We start from the raw sequence: 17,626 nt of genomic DNA on the forward strand, positions 1-17,626 counted from the left end.
TCGACAACGGCGCCCACCACCACAGCTCCTTCAGTGGACATCTGCTCTTCCCGCTGTAGAAAACGTTCTCCAAAATACAGCAGGACAAGGCCTACCGCCAGCTGATGTGGGGTTGTTGGTGATGCCACTGTCTCAGAGAAGCTCTTATTATTCATATGTTCCTAGTCCAGTTTAACTTTAGTAGATAAACAAAGAGTTTCTATAGATTTTTCACACATAACTGTAATGTAAAAATGCAGATTAACACTAATGAGTAATGATTGATAATAACTAACGACATAATATATGGGGTTTGATTAATCTTGGTTGATTCTTACTAAATTATGTAGGCCTTAGTGCTCGAAGGTGAAGGGACTTATTGCATTGTGTGGTTACGGTGACCTGTGGGAGAAAGGTGCTGAGCAGATTAGAAGGAAGGCAGTCAACAACCGAAGGACGTTCTCACCATTTCTCCCTGGCAACTATAAAGTTGGAGATAATGAGGAACCAATAAGGGACTGAGGCCCTATATATATGACTTGATTTTGTTCAATAAACTTGAGAGATAAGAGAGAATCTTTGATTGTGTGTCTTATTCCTTTGTTCTCCCCAAAGAATTCTCTGAGCATTGATCTTTCGATCTTCCTTCCTGGTTATATGTAGATTAATTTTCCATAACAATAACCACTTTGTAAATAAAGCAACACCTGATGCTCAAACTGACGTACAGTTCATTTAAATCTGCAAAAGGTGATTTGTCTTAAACACTTATTTGAGGAAATCCCAAACCTGGTTAATCTAAACTATCCCAAATAGTGCCCTACTCCCTACATAGTCCACTTCAGACTATAAAATGAAAACTACACACAGTGAACTAAATATTAGCCAGAGAGTGCTGAAGCTATTCAACACAGAGCATATATTGTGTATATTATGATCTACATTATGCACTACATAGGGTGGAGAAAAATATCAGATTTGGCACTGAAATGAATTCCTTACCGTTGTAACTGAAACAGCAAAAATAAGTCAGTGTTACCCCCCTGTGGAGCAGGAATAGAGCAACATCATCTCGGTTCTCGGCTGTGGCTCAGACTGCGACACATGGTGAGAAATATTGAGCCAATTCAGACGGAGACCCTTAGTTTCCTCAACTACTGAACCAGGACTGTGTACAAACTCCAGAACTTTCCAACGTGCAAACAGATCAGAGCAAAGTGTGAGGAAGCTCATACTGAATAACAATGACAAATTAAGGCACAGGTGCACTCCAGTCAAAAAAAATACTTTGTTAAGCCTTTAATCCTGTTACATTTCACACATAAGTCAGCACAATTCAAACCGTAAACCATCACAAACCCGAAGCGATGAGCTAATGCAGCATCAGGAGTTATCTGATTAACTGCTTCATGAAGTGCCACCAGGACAAAAGAGATTATAGTGAAATTAGTCTGGAGTGTGTGTGTTCCTGTAGTGTGTGAATGTTTAGTGTTTGTGTAGTGTTTTTATGTATAGTGTTTGTGTGTGTGTTTTCTTTGTGTTTGTGTATCAATGTGTCCAGGACAGGAAGTAGATCTCTCCAATCGTGTCTCCACACACCATTCGCCTGCCGTCCTCACACACCTCACACACCTCCACTGGAGCTCCGCCCACAAACACACCCACCTGTGGAGAGAGAGAGAGGGGCTCAGGGGAGACCCCACCACACTGTACAGATCTAGATGGTTACTGAAATAAAGTGAAATTAAGATGAAGTGAAGTGAATTAAAGTTAAGTCAAATTAAACATCTGAAAAAGAAGTGAAGTGAAAGAAATTAGAGGGAATGTGATTAAAGTGAAGTGAATTGAAAAGAAGTGAATTAAAATGATGTGAACAGAAGTGAAGTCACCTGTTTGAGTGTGATTTTGTTCCAGAGTTTAATGGCTCCATCGTGTGACGCAGAGATAATGAATTGATCAGTGAGACGCAGAACACTGACCTGGTCACTGTGAGCCTACACACACACACACGCACACACTTTTACCACCATAAATTTGCAAACAGTGTTTTTATGATAATGTTTATATGATAGTTTGTGTTTGGTGGTGTTTGTGCTAAAACTGCAGCGTTCCAAACAGTCTCAGAAACACGGATTCATACAGACAGGGTTACATACCTCACACACCTGAGGAACTCAACTGAAGAGTGGTGGAGGGATGGGTGGAGATAGAGGCGGGGCCTAAATCTACATTCACTGTTTTAAAAAAATGGTATTAACAGAGTCTTACTCGTCTTTTCTGGCGCCAGGTGTTAAGACTCGGGGGCTCGTTGGTCCAGATGAAGCCCTTGGCGTCTCCACACACGATGAACCCTGAGAACAGAGAGAACACAGTGAGAACCAGCTCTGAGGAGAGGTTCTAATAATGATTAACACTAGGTTCTAGATAGAGGGAGGTACCTTGGTCCATGGCTGCAGCTGTAATGCAGACCTTCCTGGGTTTCTCCTTCTCACAAGATTTCTCACACCGTTCCTCATGGTCCATTTCTTCACATGGTTCCTCATGATGTTCTTTATGTGGTTTCTCACCTGGTTCCTTACTTGGTTCTTCATGAGGTTCCTCAGGTGCTTCCTCACATCGTTCTTCATGTAGTTCTGCACACATTTCATTTGGTTCCTCTGATGTTTTCTCACCTGGTTCTTCAAACGGTTCCTCACGTGAACGTTCCGAGTCCGAGTCTGAGTCTTCGCTGTCTGTCCCCTCTCCGAGGAAAAGGTCAAAAAAAGCATCTCTCCAGAATTGATTAATGTTTGCGGAGATCTGCGGGAAACAGAAGAGTGATTCTGAGTAGGCCCTGGACCTACCACAACCCTGAACCAGATGAAGTGGTTACAGAATGAATGAATGAATGAAAAAACAGAATGAATTAATGAAAATGCTGCATTTTTCTGTACTCACAACAAAGATGAGCTTGAGCTTACAGTTGCATTCTGTCAGAACCCACAGACTCTTTGCATCATTTTTCTCAACTCCTAGAGGGTATGTGTCATGACTCCAGCTGCAACAACAACAACACCACCACTAGTATTTATTTGTCACACTACTTTTGGAATGACCAAATCTAAGTCTTGCAACATCCATATGTAAACTGTAAATGTAATGTATACATTTGCATAAATAACACTTTATATATGTTAACATTGTAGTATTGTGTACATGGTGTACGTTAATTATTTTGTATTTTCTTTTATGTATTTACTGGTGTGAGGGACTTGGCACCTATTTGTTTCACTCACTTACACTTGTGTTTACGTGATGTGACACTAATTGGATGCAGTTAAACCAGCCATGGACCACTCAGATTAACACAGCGTGAATATATCTAATAACTAGTCGCAATGTTCTCCCGGTGTCAGCGTACTCCGGTTTCCTCCCACGCTCCAAAAACACACACTGGTAGGTGTGTCGCCCTGTGAAAGACTGACGCCCCCTCCAGGGTGTGTTCCAGCCTTGTGCCCAGTGATGACAACTTGCAGCTAGCAAAAGGAAACTGATAGCTATTCCATTATGACAGTAAACCACACGTACGTGTTAATAGTTTTGCTGAAACTGTCGTTCGCTGAGCAGATGTCCACGATACTGGAGTCGATACACACCCCCAGCAGGACGTTGGTGTTGAGCAGGTAAGACACGGGAAACTCCAGAGAATACAAACACACCTTGGACAAGCTACAGACCGAAGCAAAAACAAAATAAAGTTCAGACTTTTAGCTGCTCTACATTACACAGCCGTGTTCTTCCCGTTACTCGGACATCTAGTTGCCTGGAAGTGTCCGAGACTTTTACAAACCACTAAACCACTTTTAAACATGGTTGCCCCATGCAGTGGACCCACTCCATGGAGCATAATCAAGTTCATTCAGGGAGCACAGAGCAGTGTGTTTCTCCATCTTTATAGAAAACAAAGATCTACTTCTTTTACTATTCCTCTCCACATTAAACAGTTATTTAGTTAGATTCTGTTGTCTCTGGTCCACATTAAATAATCTAGGATTTGTGTACTTTTGACTGCCTTCCACCTTAAATTGTATAGTACACTGTGTTGGCTGTGGTCCACATCAATTATGCGGTGGTTATATTCTATTGCTTGCATTCCACCTTAAATGATCAAGCAGTGATACTATGGTGCCTTCGGTCTACCATATGCTACAGTTACCTGCTGCAGCATTTAAGCAAGCCACAGAATAAAAGTGCTGGATCCTTTTAGGTGAACCTCAGGCAACCTGTTAAGGTGGACTGAAGGTGCCACAATGTAACTGCTGAGTAATTAAAGGTTATTATGATAGTGATGATGAGGATAATTACTCTGCAGTGTGGTGTTCAGGGTCCATCTCAAGTTTCCAGATGGCAACTGAACGGTCACTGCAGGCCACAGCCAGCCGTTCATCATTTAAACCACACACCGCTTGAATGAAGGTGTTATTCACCTACAAAACACACACACACACACACACATAACATTTCAGACTATATTTTACACAGAGCTTCAATACAGTATGTATGAAAATGTGTTTAGATTTATTAAGGCCTGCTCACACGAAAACAGAGCTGGAGGTCACTGACTTTTGACTCTTAACTCTTTCCAAGGTGGAGGTCTGTGAAAGCAGCATGGTCTCTGTTCTCACATGGACAAGGAAAACTTTTTTCTGAAATTCTGACATCACACAGCTCGTGATTCAGCTCCTGACAGTGAACTACATCAGTCATAAACTACACTCTACACACACAGCTCCTCACTCCCTCTAGAGTGAACTACATCAGTCATAAACTACACTGTACACACAGCTCCTCACTCCCTCTACAGTGAACTACATCAGTCATAAACTACACTGTACACACACAGCTCCTCACTCCCTCTACAGTGAACTACATCAGTCACAAACTACACTCTACACACACAGCTCCTCACTCCCTCTACAGTGAACTACATCAGTCATAAACTACACTGTACACACAGCTCCTCACTCCCTCTACAGTAAACTACATCAGTCACAAACTACACTCTACACACACAGCTCCTCACTCCCTCTACAGTGAACTACATCAGTCATAAACTACACTGTACACACAACTCCTCACTCCCTCTACAGTAAACTACATCAGTCACAAACTACACTGCACACACAGCTCCTCACTCCCTCTACAGTGAACTACATCGGTCATAAACTACACTCTACACACACAGCTCCTCACTCCCTCTACAGCGAACTACATCAGTCATAAACTACACTGTACACACACAGACAGAACTAGAGTTCAGATTCACACAGATGAATAAATAGAAATGATGTGTGTTAGAAATATATAGTGCACTATTAAGATCTAGATTCAGTCGTTTCAGGACGTGTGGAGTGATTTGGGATTAAACCTCTGTTTTTCCCTCATTCTTCATGGTATTTTGATGTCTCTCTTTAAGAGGAACGATGGCCCCCTATTGGACTGGTGTGATAATGCAGCCGTTTTTGTATTAAATAGGGATGTACACAGCTCAGACTATGCAAACTCATCAGGTCAAATAAACTGTTGTGTTCTATAGAGTCTTAATTGGTTATTATAGAGTCATTTGTAGAGTTTCTAAGTCAGTGGTCATTAGCGGTGAGCTACCTGTTTGGAGGAAATGAGTTTGGAGTTGCGGCGGCGTATCTCTAATCTTCCAGAGCTGAAGCCAAACACCAACAGTTCCCGTTTCTTCAGGAAACAGACAACACTCAACACCTCCTTCTGTCTGAGTCGCAATGCTACGGATACAATCAGAAACAAACAGTCATCTCACCCATCATGCTCACGTGGGCTGTCTACAGAGGTGAAATGCTGGCGCCCTCTAGGGACTGTGATGGGACCAGGATGGGTTAAACGGCCACACAGAAAAACAGCATCTCTCAAAATGAAGTCAGTACACACTGGCCATACGTGGACCTCATATATATACAGTTATAGTTATAGGCAGTGCACGAGCCCAACCAGCAGCCCGTTTACTAACCCGACAGGGCACTGCACAACTTGAATCCATTATGCCCATGTTCAACCCATGTGTGTCCATATAATGTTAACTGGCTCAGGGACAAATCATGAATGAATTTAAACATCAAAAAAGAAATTCAACAAAGCTTTCATCCTAAAAGTTGTTCCTAGGTTACCTCTCCAAGTGAAAGTATGTGTGAATATTGTGTGATGTGCCTCAAGGCTCAATAATAGGGTCCTTATTATTTTATAAATAAATAATTTTAATGTCTACATAAATAGCAGCTAAAAAAAGTCTGTACTGTTACTTATCCTCCACACTCTGAGAGAGAGGTCATCAGACGCAGAGTACAATTGTCCATGATGTCCAATAGCTATGGCTCTTACAGCAGCTCGGTGACAGTAAACAAGACCACGGTTCTCCACCTACAGAGAGAGAGAGAGAGAGAGAGAGAGAGAGAGACACTTAGAAGATCAACAACAGTGTGTCTTAAGACCTTAAATTAGTATACAACAATGTATATAAATGAGCCAAACCGTCTGAAGCTCAGAACCGAAGCGTCCGAAACCAGCCGACCACAACTGGACCTGGAGAAAACAAACACAATCCTGTAAAAGAAAGTTGTTCACGTGTGTGTTGTGTTGGTGCTATTCCAGAAAGAGAAGAACAGAGTGGTCCACATTTCCAATCCTGTTTCTGAGAGATGCTGGAGGTTCTGAGAGGTTTCACTGACCACTTTTTCTTAGTGATTCAAGATCTCAGAGTTTCAGACTAAGACTCAACAAGACTTTTATCTGAGTAAAGGCACTTTACTAAAAGGTGGGTTTAGGGCCCTTGGCATCTGTCCAATGCTCCCTCCATGTATTAGTAACAGTTTCTCACCTTTCTGTCTCGTCCAGCACTCAGCAGCGTCTCTCCGTCCGGCAGAAAGCTGAGGGCCTCCACAGAGCCACAGTGAGCTCCGTGGTGCCACACGCAGGCCACTGAAGAAGCTGACCACAACCTCAACTCTCCATCCACACTCCCTGAACACAGCAGAGAAGAGGAGGAGGGACAGAACAACACACACTGAACGGATGAGTGATGACCTATGAGAGACTGAGAGAAAGATACAGAAGATCAGAGAGCGAGAGAGAAAGAAATAGAGAGATACTTATAGACTCTTACACACTTACAACACAAGCGACAGATGTGTATTTGTCAGTTTTACATCCTCACCATTTGTTTCTGTCCTTTCTTCCAGTCCCACACCCCCACTCTCCCGTCCCAGCAGCCCACCGCCACAAGAACACCCTCAGGATCAAAGGCCACACAGTTCGGAGTGGAGGGCTGGACTAGGGACGCCACCTGCTGGAGTTCCTGGCAACGCCACACCTGTAACCACAGCAACAACACTCACATTACCAACAGAACTATACCACACCTGTAATCATGGCAACAACAATCAGATCCCAACACAGAAATATACCATACAAGTAACCACAGCAACAACACATAGAACACAACATAAAATATGCTACACCTGTAACCACGGCAACAACACTCAGATCATAATACACATATATACCATAATTGTAACCACGGCAGCAATGCTCAGATCACAACACAAATATGTAATACACCTGTAACCATGGCAACAACACTCAGATCAAAGTACACAAACAACCAACTAAGCTGCCCCACAAACACATCAGAATAAAGACTGTAAAAGGTCCAGCAGGTTTGACCTTCAGTTTGAAATCCAGAGAGACGGTAGCAAAGAACTCTCTGTCCAAGCTGACATCACATCCTGTGATTCTCCTTGAGTGGGCATCCAGATGTGCCGTTCTGGGGGAATAATATTCATTACACACATAGTTTTAGAAATGAGAATTTATGGTTTAAAATGAAAAAGGAAGCTCTTACCTGGAGCCGGAGTGAACATCCCACACCTCCACCTGTCCACTGCAGGAGGAGATACACACAATACCTTTATCCAGGAACACACACCCACACACACCATCACAGCTGCTCACCAGTGACCTCACCTCCTGGTTCAGAGACAAGGATACAGACCCCCAGGTTCAGATTCAGGAGTTTTACTTGAGACATTAATAATCATTTAAATATTATATGGTGCTTTTCCACTGCATGGCATTGGCTCGCCTCAGCACAGCTCTACGCTCTTTTCCCTGCTTGTTTTTCCCACTCCCACAGCTCCCCCACCGAAATGTATCGGGTGTCGTGTCAAAACCCAGTTTCTAACAGGAACAGTAGGCTTTGGAAATCACAACAACAGCAAAAGAGCCAAGTTTGAACCTCTTCAAAAGACCACACCATAAATTTATGCACTGTCATCATGGGGTCTATATTTACAGCTGTCTAGTGTAAATGGCTCAGTGTTTGTTCACTACACATTGGCAGCTGTGGAATAAAGGTGAGTGAACAAAACCTGGGACCCGAAGGCTGCTGTTTTAACCTTCTTGATTGAAAGGAAAATTCCCTCAACATCTGATGAACACTTGAGCAAGCCACCTAACCCCTCTATTGCTGTCCGGGCGCAGTGGGTGGCTGGCCGCTGCTCTGAATGTGTGAATGTGTGTGTTCACTGCCCCTAGTGCACTAGTGTCTGTATATGTGTGTTTTTACTGAAACGTATGAGCTAAATGCAGAGATCAATTTTCACTGCCCTGTACAGTGAAAATAAAGCATAGATTCTAGGTGTGATATTACCTGTGTGTGTGTGTGTGTGTGTGTGTGTGTGTTATTACCTGTAATGTATCAGTGTTGTACACGTGCAGAGTCCCCTGCTCCGTCCCCAAAACCACCTCATCCTCAAGCAAACTCAGAGCCAGACAGGATGGTGCCTTTGTTAAACTGGACACACCAGGAAATAATGCATACAATACACCAATCAACACTGTGTGTGTATGTGTGTGTGTGTGTGTGAGAGAGTGTTACCTGAACTCTGGTGTCCTAAGTTTATCTCCTACTGGTGGAGGGATGCTGTGAAGTTTGTCCATGTTCTCCACGTGCTCCAAGAACCTGGAGGAACCTCGCAATGAAATAAACCTACACACACACACACACACATTCAGATCATTAAAACAGAACCAGAAGCACTGGACCGCACACTTTCTCAAAGTCAAAGAGGAATGAGATGTGGACTCACTTCAGGACGTGTTTAGTGAAGCGGTGCAGATACACAGTGTGAGGATCATGGCTTTCTTTACTGTACTCAGGGCTGAAAGAAAATGAGAGAAGAAAGTGACCTCGTAACACAGGGTCCACAGAAACAGCAGAAACATCAGCACCACTCTGTCTGAAGAGACAGAAACCTGGTGTAAAATTCCCATCATCTTTGGTAAGAAAATGCATCCAATTCGACTCACACATATCTGAAGACCACATTAATCACAGGAGTGACACAGCTGGAGCGCTTCCGAAAACTGTCCACTTCCATGAGAAATTCTGAATCTGGCCAGGAATCACTGACAGTGATTATATTATCCACCTGTAGAAAAACACACAGGAGACATGATGAAAGAGGTGGAGACAGGTCACTGTTTACAAACAAATGAAGGAAGCTCCTAAATCTAACCCAGTGAGCAAACAGTGTGTGTCTGTGAAGTGAAATATTATGAACACATTAATGTGGAGATCATGTTCTCCCTGTGTCTGCGTGGGTTTCCTCCAGGTGCTCCGGTTTCCTCCCATGCTCCAAAAACACACGTTGGTAGGTGGATTGGAGACACAAAAGTGTCCGTAGGTGTGAGTGAATGTGTGAGTGAGTGTCGCCCTGTGAAGGACTGGCGCCCCCTCCAGGGTGTGTTCCCACCTTGCGCCCAGTGATTCTGTGTAGGCTCCGGACCCACCGCTGCCCTGAACTGGATAAAGTTTACGTTTAGTTTAAACAACCAAAGAGAATTGCATTTCCCCTACAATCGTAGATGTCCCCTTTAATAGAAAACTCCACATTTTAGTCAAGAGACTAAGACTGAACATGTTTGAACTAAAGCAAAATTAGCTGAAGTCGAGTCAGTGGACATGTCTGATTAGAGGAGAAATTGACCACACCTTCATCTTTTCCTGGATTAGTTTGGAGAAGAAGATACGGGGGCTTGTCCAATTATCGCTAGAAGACATCGCCTAGAAAAACAAAACGAGGAAGAATTACTGATTCCAAATGGCTTTAGAGTGTACTAAAACACATACAAAAGAGAGGTCTGACCTTCACCATCTTCATCGTGTCCATCACACTCTCCAAAAGGTTGTCCGACTCTACTGGAGCTTCTTGAAGCCCCATGTTGGTCATCACCAGGACCTGAGAGTGCTCGCATCCCTGTCTCAACATCATGGCTAAGAGCACAGCAGCTTTCTGAGTCTGAAACACAGGGGAACAGACAGTTAAAGACCCCCTTACTCTCGTCGTATTCGGCTTATTGTGATGATATTAGGTTGAATCCCATTATTTATCCCCCCTTGTTTCTGAGTGTCCTCTTGCCCCTTGGAGATAAGTTACAGGGACGACCTTTAAGACCCTGATACATCATCAGTCTATTTTTTTGGTCAATGAAATCTAAAAATACTTTAGTCAATTATTTAGTCCATTATATTAAAAACATTCTTATAGATACTCTTAAAGATACCTTAATTAGAATTATAATCACTTTATTGGCCATGGTGCTGCACACAAAGGAATTGGTTCCACGCATTTAACCCAATCCGTGCGATGAAACACATTTGCACACAGACTAGTAAACACTAGGGGGCAGTAAGCACACGCCCTCCAGGGCGCCCACCGTGACCCTGAACTGGATAAGCGGTTACAGACAATGGATGAATGAATGAATGAATGATGGAGGCCTTATTTATTACTAAATTTCGTAAACAAAAGCTTTATGAAAATTATGTTAGATTTAAGAACATGTTAACATCCAAAATTATGGAAGGTATATGGACAATTTTGTATTCTTCAAATACATTTTTCATCCATTTAACATTAACATTTTAAGTTCAAAGTCACTGCAGAAGGAAACCAAGAATCAATCATTGGCTGACAGTTACTACGAGCAACTCACAGATGCTTGTTGCGACTCCCAACAAATACATTTTGATGATCGTCAGACTGGCAACAGCAAACAGACAGAGCATTTTCCTGTTTTTATTTCTTTATGATTTTATGTTTTCAAATCAGAAATAACAGGACATCAGTCTTTCACGTTATCATTTAATTTTTACTCATCAATAAAAAATACAAAACATTTTGTCATCATTTGTCTCCAAATTATTATTTTTATTTAGTTCTCGTCTGGTTTTAGTTCGAAAAATAAGTCATTGATGAATATATTTCATCTTAGTTTTTGATAACAAAATGAATCTTCTTTGAAGGTTTTTCTACATCTAAAATAAAAAAAGAAATTTTGTATGTGTTCTCACTGAAATATATGACTTGGGTTCCTCTGGTTGGGCTGAGGACTCTGAGAGGTTCTCCTGTGGGGTCTCTGGAGGGTCTGGGGGCAGAAAGATATTTTCCCCCTTTGCCCATTCATCTTCACAATAGAAACGTTCGACACAGATCAGGGTGTTTCCAGGAATCAGAGGGATGTTGTATCTGCAGGAAATCTGGACGGCCTTCATCAAAGCGTCCAGGTATCGCTCCAGCAGCTCCTGATTGAACCTCCTCTGCCTGAGGAATCAACAGACAAGAGAATTAATTTATGTTTGTGTATTTGACATGAACTTTATCAACATCATCACCATCCTTTCTTTTACGGATCTTCAACTATCTTTCAGCTCGACAGCGAGAGCATAACAAATGCATTCAGTCACTTGTTTTCAGTTCCTCCAAAGTTACAACATATTTTAAAGGGGACATATTCACATTAATATGTGGATCTGGAGTCCACCAACACACACGGGATAAAACAAGACGTTCTGATTCTGCTCCGCTTCTGATGTCAAGTGCAGAGACTTTAGAATTGCCCTGCCACCTCGTCTGAGTCTGTCTAGTCACAGCGCTGGACCCACATTTTTGTGAGAGTGTAAAGACGAGGTTAAATGCAGCAAAACAGACACAACGGTAGCAGAGAAATAAGAACATTGAGTGAAAACCAGAATGGAGAAGAAAGAGAACCGAGTGAAAACAGCTGACAAACAGCTTCTGCTCCTCGCTCCTCACTGCTGTGCGCTCGGGGTCTGGGGGAACAGCGAGCGGCTCATTATCATTTAAAGGAACAGGCGCTGAAAGCGGGCGTTCTGAACAGGGCTGTCTACACAGGGGGAGAACGCTGCTGTGGAGCTTGTGAGGTTTGGACCAAAGCAGGTCACAGACGTTTCATTAAGATCAAGAACTATTCAGAGGTTCTGATGGGAACATGATGTAGTCAGATACAGGGCTATTAGTTTTCAGGATGTGTGTGTGTGTGTGTTTAAGGACTGACCCAGCTCTCTTCAGGATTCTGTGATTGACCGTATAAAGCCGGGAGATGAACGGCACTCCCAGCGCAGCCCTCAGTCTGCGGCGGCCTTCAGTTTGCCATTTTCGACGTTGGAAATTTGAGCTTCTCTTTATCTTCTTCAGAATTCCCAGCAGAATGAGCTTAGAGTCGCCCAGCTTCACCTCAGGGTCAACTGGAGACACAAGAATATCACACACACACACACACACCATCAGGACGTGATGAGGTAGACAGAGTCTGTGCTACGATGAGGAGAGGGAGTCTGTGCTACGATCAGGGTCTTTTATCCACACACTAGGGCTAAAGGCTGGTTCTCCAGTTCTGCACTGAGGAACATTAGTTAGGATCAAAGAAAACATAAAAGGAACTCACCAAATCTACTGAGCTGTGAAATGGCTTTATACGCAGTGAGGAAACTCAGAGGGAGCAGCTCACTCTGGAACACGGCCGACTGGAACAACACACACACAGGATGTGAGCAGAATGGAGATGGATGGAGATGAATGGAGTTAAATAGTTAAATGTACTTAAATGAATGTGAATGGAGATGAACGGAGGTGAATGGTCACCTCTGATGTGAGTTGTTTCAGGACTTTGTTGTGGTGTTTGGAGCTGATGCCATGAGTGATGAATTTCCTCAAGTTCTTCAGAAAAACCCCAAATGGTAGAGTACCACTGTCTATGAACACACAAACACACAAACCTCAGGCCCAAGCAGACCATGGACAAGTGACTAAACTCAGGGTAAGGGAATACATTTTTTATTTGAGACCTATGAGTTTCTCCCAGGTCTCAGCTGTATCTCCCTCTCGGCTCAGAGAGCTGCGCCACGTCTCCGGCTTTTTCAGCTTCATTCTGCGACCAGCACGCTCACTCTGCCACACACCAGGCAGACCACTGCTCTCAAAGGCCTGTACATCAGCAGGGTACCTACACAAACACACACACAAAATGTGAGATGTCAAGTTTGGGTTTGCGAAGTTATCACAGGATTATCAGGGATTACACCATTAGATGTTTATAAAGATACAGATTATAAAGTTATGTTTTTAGAGGATTATGACACACACACACACACATATACATATACATATATATATATATATATATATATATATATATATATATATATATACACAAAGAGAGAGAGAGAGAGAGAGAGAGAGAGAGAGAGAGAGAAAGAGAGGATTATAGATGAGGAAAATATGAGATTACAGAGATACTGGATTATAGAAATTATGTGGGTTTGGGAGTGTAAAATTCTTTAGTTTTGAGTTCTAAAGACTGTACTGGTGATAGAGTTATGGGATTACACACTTCTTGCCCAGGAGACTCATGACCAACTCTGCGGGCTCTTTGATGTGGAGGTGTTTTATGAGCTTCTTCATACTGTATTCACACTGATCCTTCTGTAGCTGAAACACACACACACACAATTATACAGAGGGTCTTCCTTCACACAGGTAGGTAGAGAGAGAGAGAGAGAGAGAGAGCGAGAGAGAGAGAGCGAGAGAGAGAAACGTGGAAATGCAGTGTGTGCAGATAAAGATGAAAGATGATCTCTCACCTGTTTCTGAAGGGTCTCAGGGTCAGTTCTGAGGAGATTCGCCCATTTCTCACACACTTCAGATGACTGAAACACACACACACACACACACACACACACACACACACGTATACACACATTCACAGAGCCACTGCTTTATTGAAGGAACACAAAGCTGCCTGATCAACTATATATTTTTGTGTGCATTTGTTTTTGTGTGTTTGTGTGTGTGTATACCATATCTCTGCAGTTCCTCTCGCTCTTGGAGCTGAAGGTGCTGAGCTGATCTACGCTGAACTGCTTGAATTTCTCAACCAGAGATTTTCTCAGACATGAGGGGAAAGCGGCGCTGAAACACTGACACAGACCTTTGCCTTCAGTACATCAGACAGTTATATATCTGCTGGAAACCATAGCACCCCCTACCTTTCCTGTAGTGTATTACACTCTGTCAGAACAATGGTGTGGATCATATGAACATTATAGAGTGTTAAATCGCCACCTACTCTTCCTGTAGTGTATTACACTCTGTCAGAACGACTGTGTAGATTATATGAACATTATAGAGCATTATATCGCCACCTACTCTTCCTGTAGTGTATTACACTCTGTCAGAACAACTGTGTGGATTATTTAGAGCCATTTTACGCCCAGCTCACCTTCCTGTAGACACTGGGAACCTGCAGCCAATCAGAGGGCAGCAGTACTGCTGCAGTAAAGTACCTCCTCAGGTGCGGCTTGGCGTTTGGCAGGTGAGAAGCCAGTGCCAGCAGAAAACTGACCATCTCTGGCTTCTTCAGTTCATGTTGACTGTACACAGCCACCTGAGGAGAGTATTACATAAACATCCAGTAAAAATAATAAAGATGATGAGAAAACTCAAAGCCCCAGGGCCCAGCCCACAGCATCACTGAATGTGTTGGGGATTTATTCTGAGCAGAAAATGCTTTGAAATCTTTGGAGGTGTGGCTCTACTGAGTGAAAGGTGAAATATCAAACAGAGTAAACACACACAGAAACACACCCACCTTGAGCAGAAATTCTGGATCTGCGGAGGTAATGTCCTCTGCCAGGTCCTGGATCTTTGTCCAAGCACTTTTCCTGTCGTCCCAGCCTTTCTGTCCAGGAGAACAGCTTTTATTCACCAGAGAGCAGCACACCAGGTTTAGGAGCTTATACTGACACAGAGATAGAGAGAGAGAGAGAGAGAGATTAATCAAAAAGGGAGGAGAACTGGAGAAAGACTGATGTTGTACTGTAGCCGTGACTGAAACTCACTTTCTTCTCTTTCAGTAATTCATCTTCTTCATTAAAGTCTGACACAAGCTCCTCAAAGTCTTCACGGAGCTCCATCCTCCACTCCTTCACGTCTTCTCCTTTACTCCAATGATCCATTGGTTCCCCGCGATCCAAAGTCTGTTCGTTAACACATTCAAATTAGGGACTGGCCAACAGGAGCATTATAACTGCTTCTGATGTTAAAGACATCATTTAAAACTAAAGATGAGCTTCAAGTACAGTTTCCAGATAAATACATTAAGAATGAGTAAAGACAGAGAAGAGGAACATCAGCAAAGAAAAACACGAGGGGAGAACAGAAGAGAAGAACACGAGAGAAGAGAAGAACAGAAGAGAAGAAGGACCCCAGAAAAGAAAAGAAGAACAACATCAGAGGAGAGGAACAAAACACATACCTCTGTTGGCTCCCTGAACACAGCGTCCTGCTCTGATTTTTTCTTTCTTCTTGGTTCCTCTTCAAAAAAACCAATGGAACATCCATCATAAGAGCCTCCTCCAGCTGAGGGTTCTCCAGTAGAGCTTCTTCCAGAAGACAGTTCTCCACCAGAATGGCCCCCTGCATAAAAGTCTCCATCGTGATCTTCTCCAGTGCAGGGATCTTCAGCAGAACGTCCTCCAAAACTACTTCCACCATAAAGATGTTCTCCAGCAGGAGGTGCTCCAGTAGGAGGCATTGTGCTGAGGGAGTGAGAAGAACAGAGGGAGGAGGAGGTGAAAAGGAAGAGATCCTGCCTCAGCTGAGTGGACGAGAGGACGGACGGCTGTAGAGCGGGACAAGAGGAGGAGGTGAAGGAGGTGGAGGAGGACTGGGTCAGGATACGGTTCTCCAGTCTGGAGGCAGAAGTCCTGGAGAGAACCCCGCACTGAGGTTCTGACTGAAACAGAGTCAGAGGCTTCATTTCTGAAGTCAGTGAGAGGTCAGATCATCTCATGGAGGAAGGGGTTACTGTCCACAGCTGGAAATTAAAGGGAAGAAATGGAGGTTACTTTCTCATTTTCACACTGTGCTTCAGACAAAACTTGATCTTTATACAAAAAAGACATCGCTCGAGTCGAGTCTGACTCTAATTCAAGGCACAAATCTCTGGGGTTGGAGTCTGAGTCTCAGTTGTGTCTCTGGGGTTTGAGTCAGAGTCTCAGGCCAATCTCTGTTAACTGCAGCTGAATGAAGGTGTGTCAAAGACCTTTGTTCTTCCTACAGTGTGGCAGTTGTTACAACAGTGCAGCACAAATAAAACAAACTGACAACTTTAACAGTTTTTACTGAATATCTACTGCAGTCTGACCATCAGACTGACCACTGAGGACATTTGACCACTGGTGTGGCTGACAGTGGATTGCATTCTACAGATTTAAAAAGACACAAGAGGTAAACAGAGTGCTAGTGTCCGACCTCCTGTGACGGTCAGAGCCTGGAGACTGACCAGAATGACCCCTGGAGTGTCAGTGTCAAGTGTGTGTCGTGAGGAGTGTGCACTCACCTCTCAGCTGAGGGATTTCGGGTAATGAATCCCACTTCCCGAAACTGGAAGCGCACTCCTGCTTACCGTAATCCACCAAATATATCTCTGTACGGCAGCCTGGGAGGAGACACGGTCCATTAGAAAGTCGTAATACTGAAATGCCTTTCTGTAACCGTTGTCGCAGGAATCGCGGGGGTGAGGAAGGAGGCGGGGGAAGGGAGCTACCCTCCACTCCTCTCAAAAAAAAAAAAGCCACAGAAAGTTGGGTTTTTTCCCGCAAACTTTTATTTTGAATGTTCGCCACCGCGGTTAAAAGCACATATCTCTACTATAATAATAATAATAATAATAATAATAATAATAATAATAATAATAATAATAATAATAATAATAATAATAATAATTGGCGGCACGGTGGCGCAGCAGGTAGTGTCGCAGTCACACAGCTCCAGGGACCTGGAGGTTGTGGGTTCGTTTCCTGCTCCGGGTGACTGTCTGTGAGGAGTTGGTGTGTTCTCCCTGTGTCTGCGTGGGTTTCCTCCGGGTGCTCCGGTTTCCTCCCACAGTCCAAAAACACACGTTGGTAGGTGGATTGGCGACTCCAAGTGTCCTAGGTTTGAATGTGTGTCTGTGTTGCCCTGTGAAGGACTGGGCCCCCCTCTGGGGTGTGTTCCTGCCTTGCGCCCAGTGATTCCAGGTGGGCTCACTGCGACCCTGAATTAGATAAGCGGTTACAGATAATGAATGAATGAATAACAACAATAATAATAATACAACAGCCAAAAGCTACTTTCCTTACTGAGGAGTTGGCTTCACTGTTTCATCAGAGCCAGTGTCTGGTTTATAAAGTTAGTGCTGACCATCTCTGGCCTTGAGGTCAGTAACGAGAGCACAAAAG

At 43.4% G+C, this 17,626-nt stretch overlaps 1 protein-coding gene across 3 annotated transcripts; it reads right to left on the minus strand.

Moving 5' to 3' along the window:
- Positions 1-1,280: 1,280 nt before the first annotated feature.
- Positions 1,281-16,871, minus strand: tep1 (telomerase-associated protein 1). 3 transcript variants are annotated; one of them, XM_066680175.1, is made up of 33 exons: positions 16,747-16,871; positions 15,661-16,221; positions 15,245-15,382; positions 14,995-15,144; positions 14,626-14,790; positions 14,204-14,323; positions 13,988-14,053; positions 13,738-13,829; positions 13,193-13,350; positions 12,990-13,099; positions 12,793-12,871; positions 12,403-12,592; positions 11,399-11,648; positions 10,191-10,343; positions 10,037-10,108; positions 9,352-9,473; positions 9,132-9,203; positions 8,921-9,031; positions 8,731-8,836; positions 7,886-8,010; positions 7,708-7,807; positions 7,199-7,354; positions 6,863-7,078; positions 6,517-6,567; positions 6,282-6,405; positions 5,623-5,756; positions 4,324-4,445; positions 3,547-3,687; positions 2,917-3,016; positions 2,418-2,778; positions 2,248-2,330; positions 1,869-1,973; positions 1,281-1,644 (listed from the first exon to the last, which is right to left on the minus strand). In XM_066680175.1, the coding sequence occupies exons 2-33, from the start codon at positions 16,162-16,164 to the stop codon at positions 1,528-1,530; spliced, it is 4,593 nt and encodes a 1,530-aa protein (XP_066536272.1). In that variant the 5' UTR covers positions 16,165-16,221; positions 16,747-16,871; the 3' UTR covers positions 1,281-1,527. The 3 variants fall into 3 exon arrangements, with proteins under 3 accessions (XP_066536272.1, XP_066536273.1, XP_066536271.1); XM_066680176.1 differs by having other exon boundaries at positions 13,738-13,835; XM_066680174.1 differs by lacking the exon at positions 16,747-16,871 and adding an exon at positions 16,659-16,735 and having other exon boundaries at positions 13,738-13,835.
- Between the last annotated feature and the right edge of the window lie 755 nt (positions 16,872-17,626).

This window comes from Hoplias malabaricus, chromosome 9 (assembly GCF_029633855.1).
Source record: "Hoplias malabaricus isolate fHopMal1 chromosome 9, fHopMal1.hap1, whole genome shotgun sequence".
NCBI classification, from domain to species: Eukaryota; Metazoa; Chordata; class Actinopteri; order Characiformes; family Erythrinidae; genus Hoplias; species Hoplias malabaricus.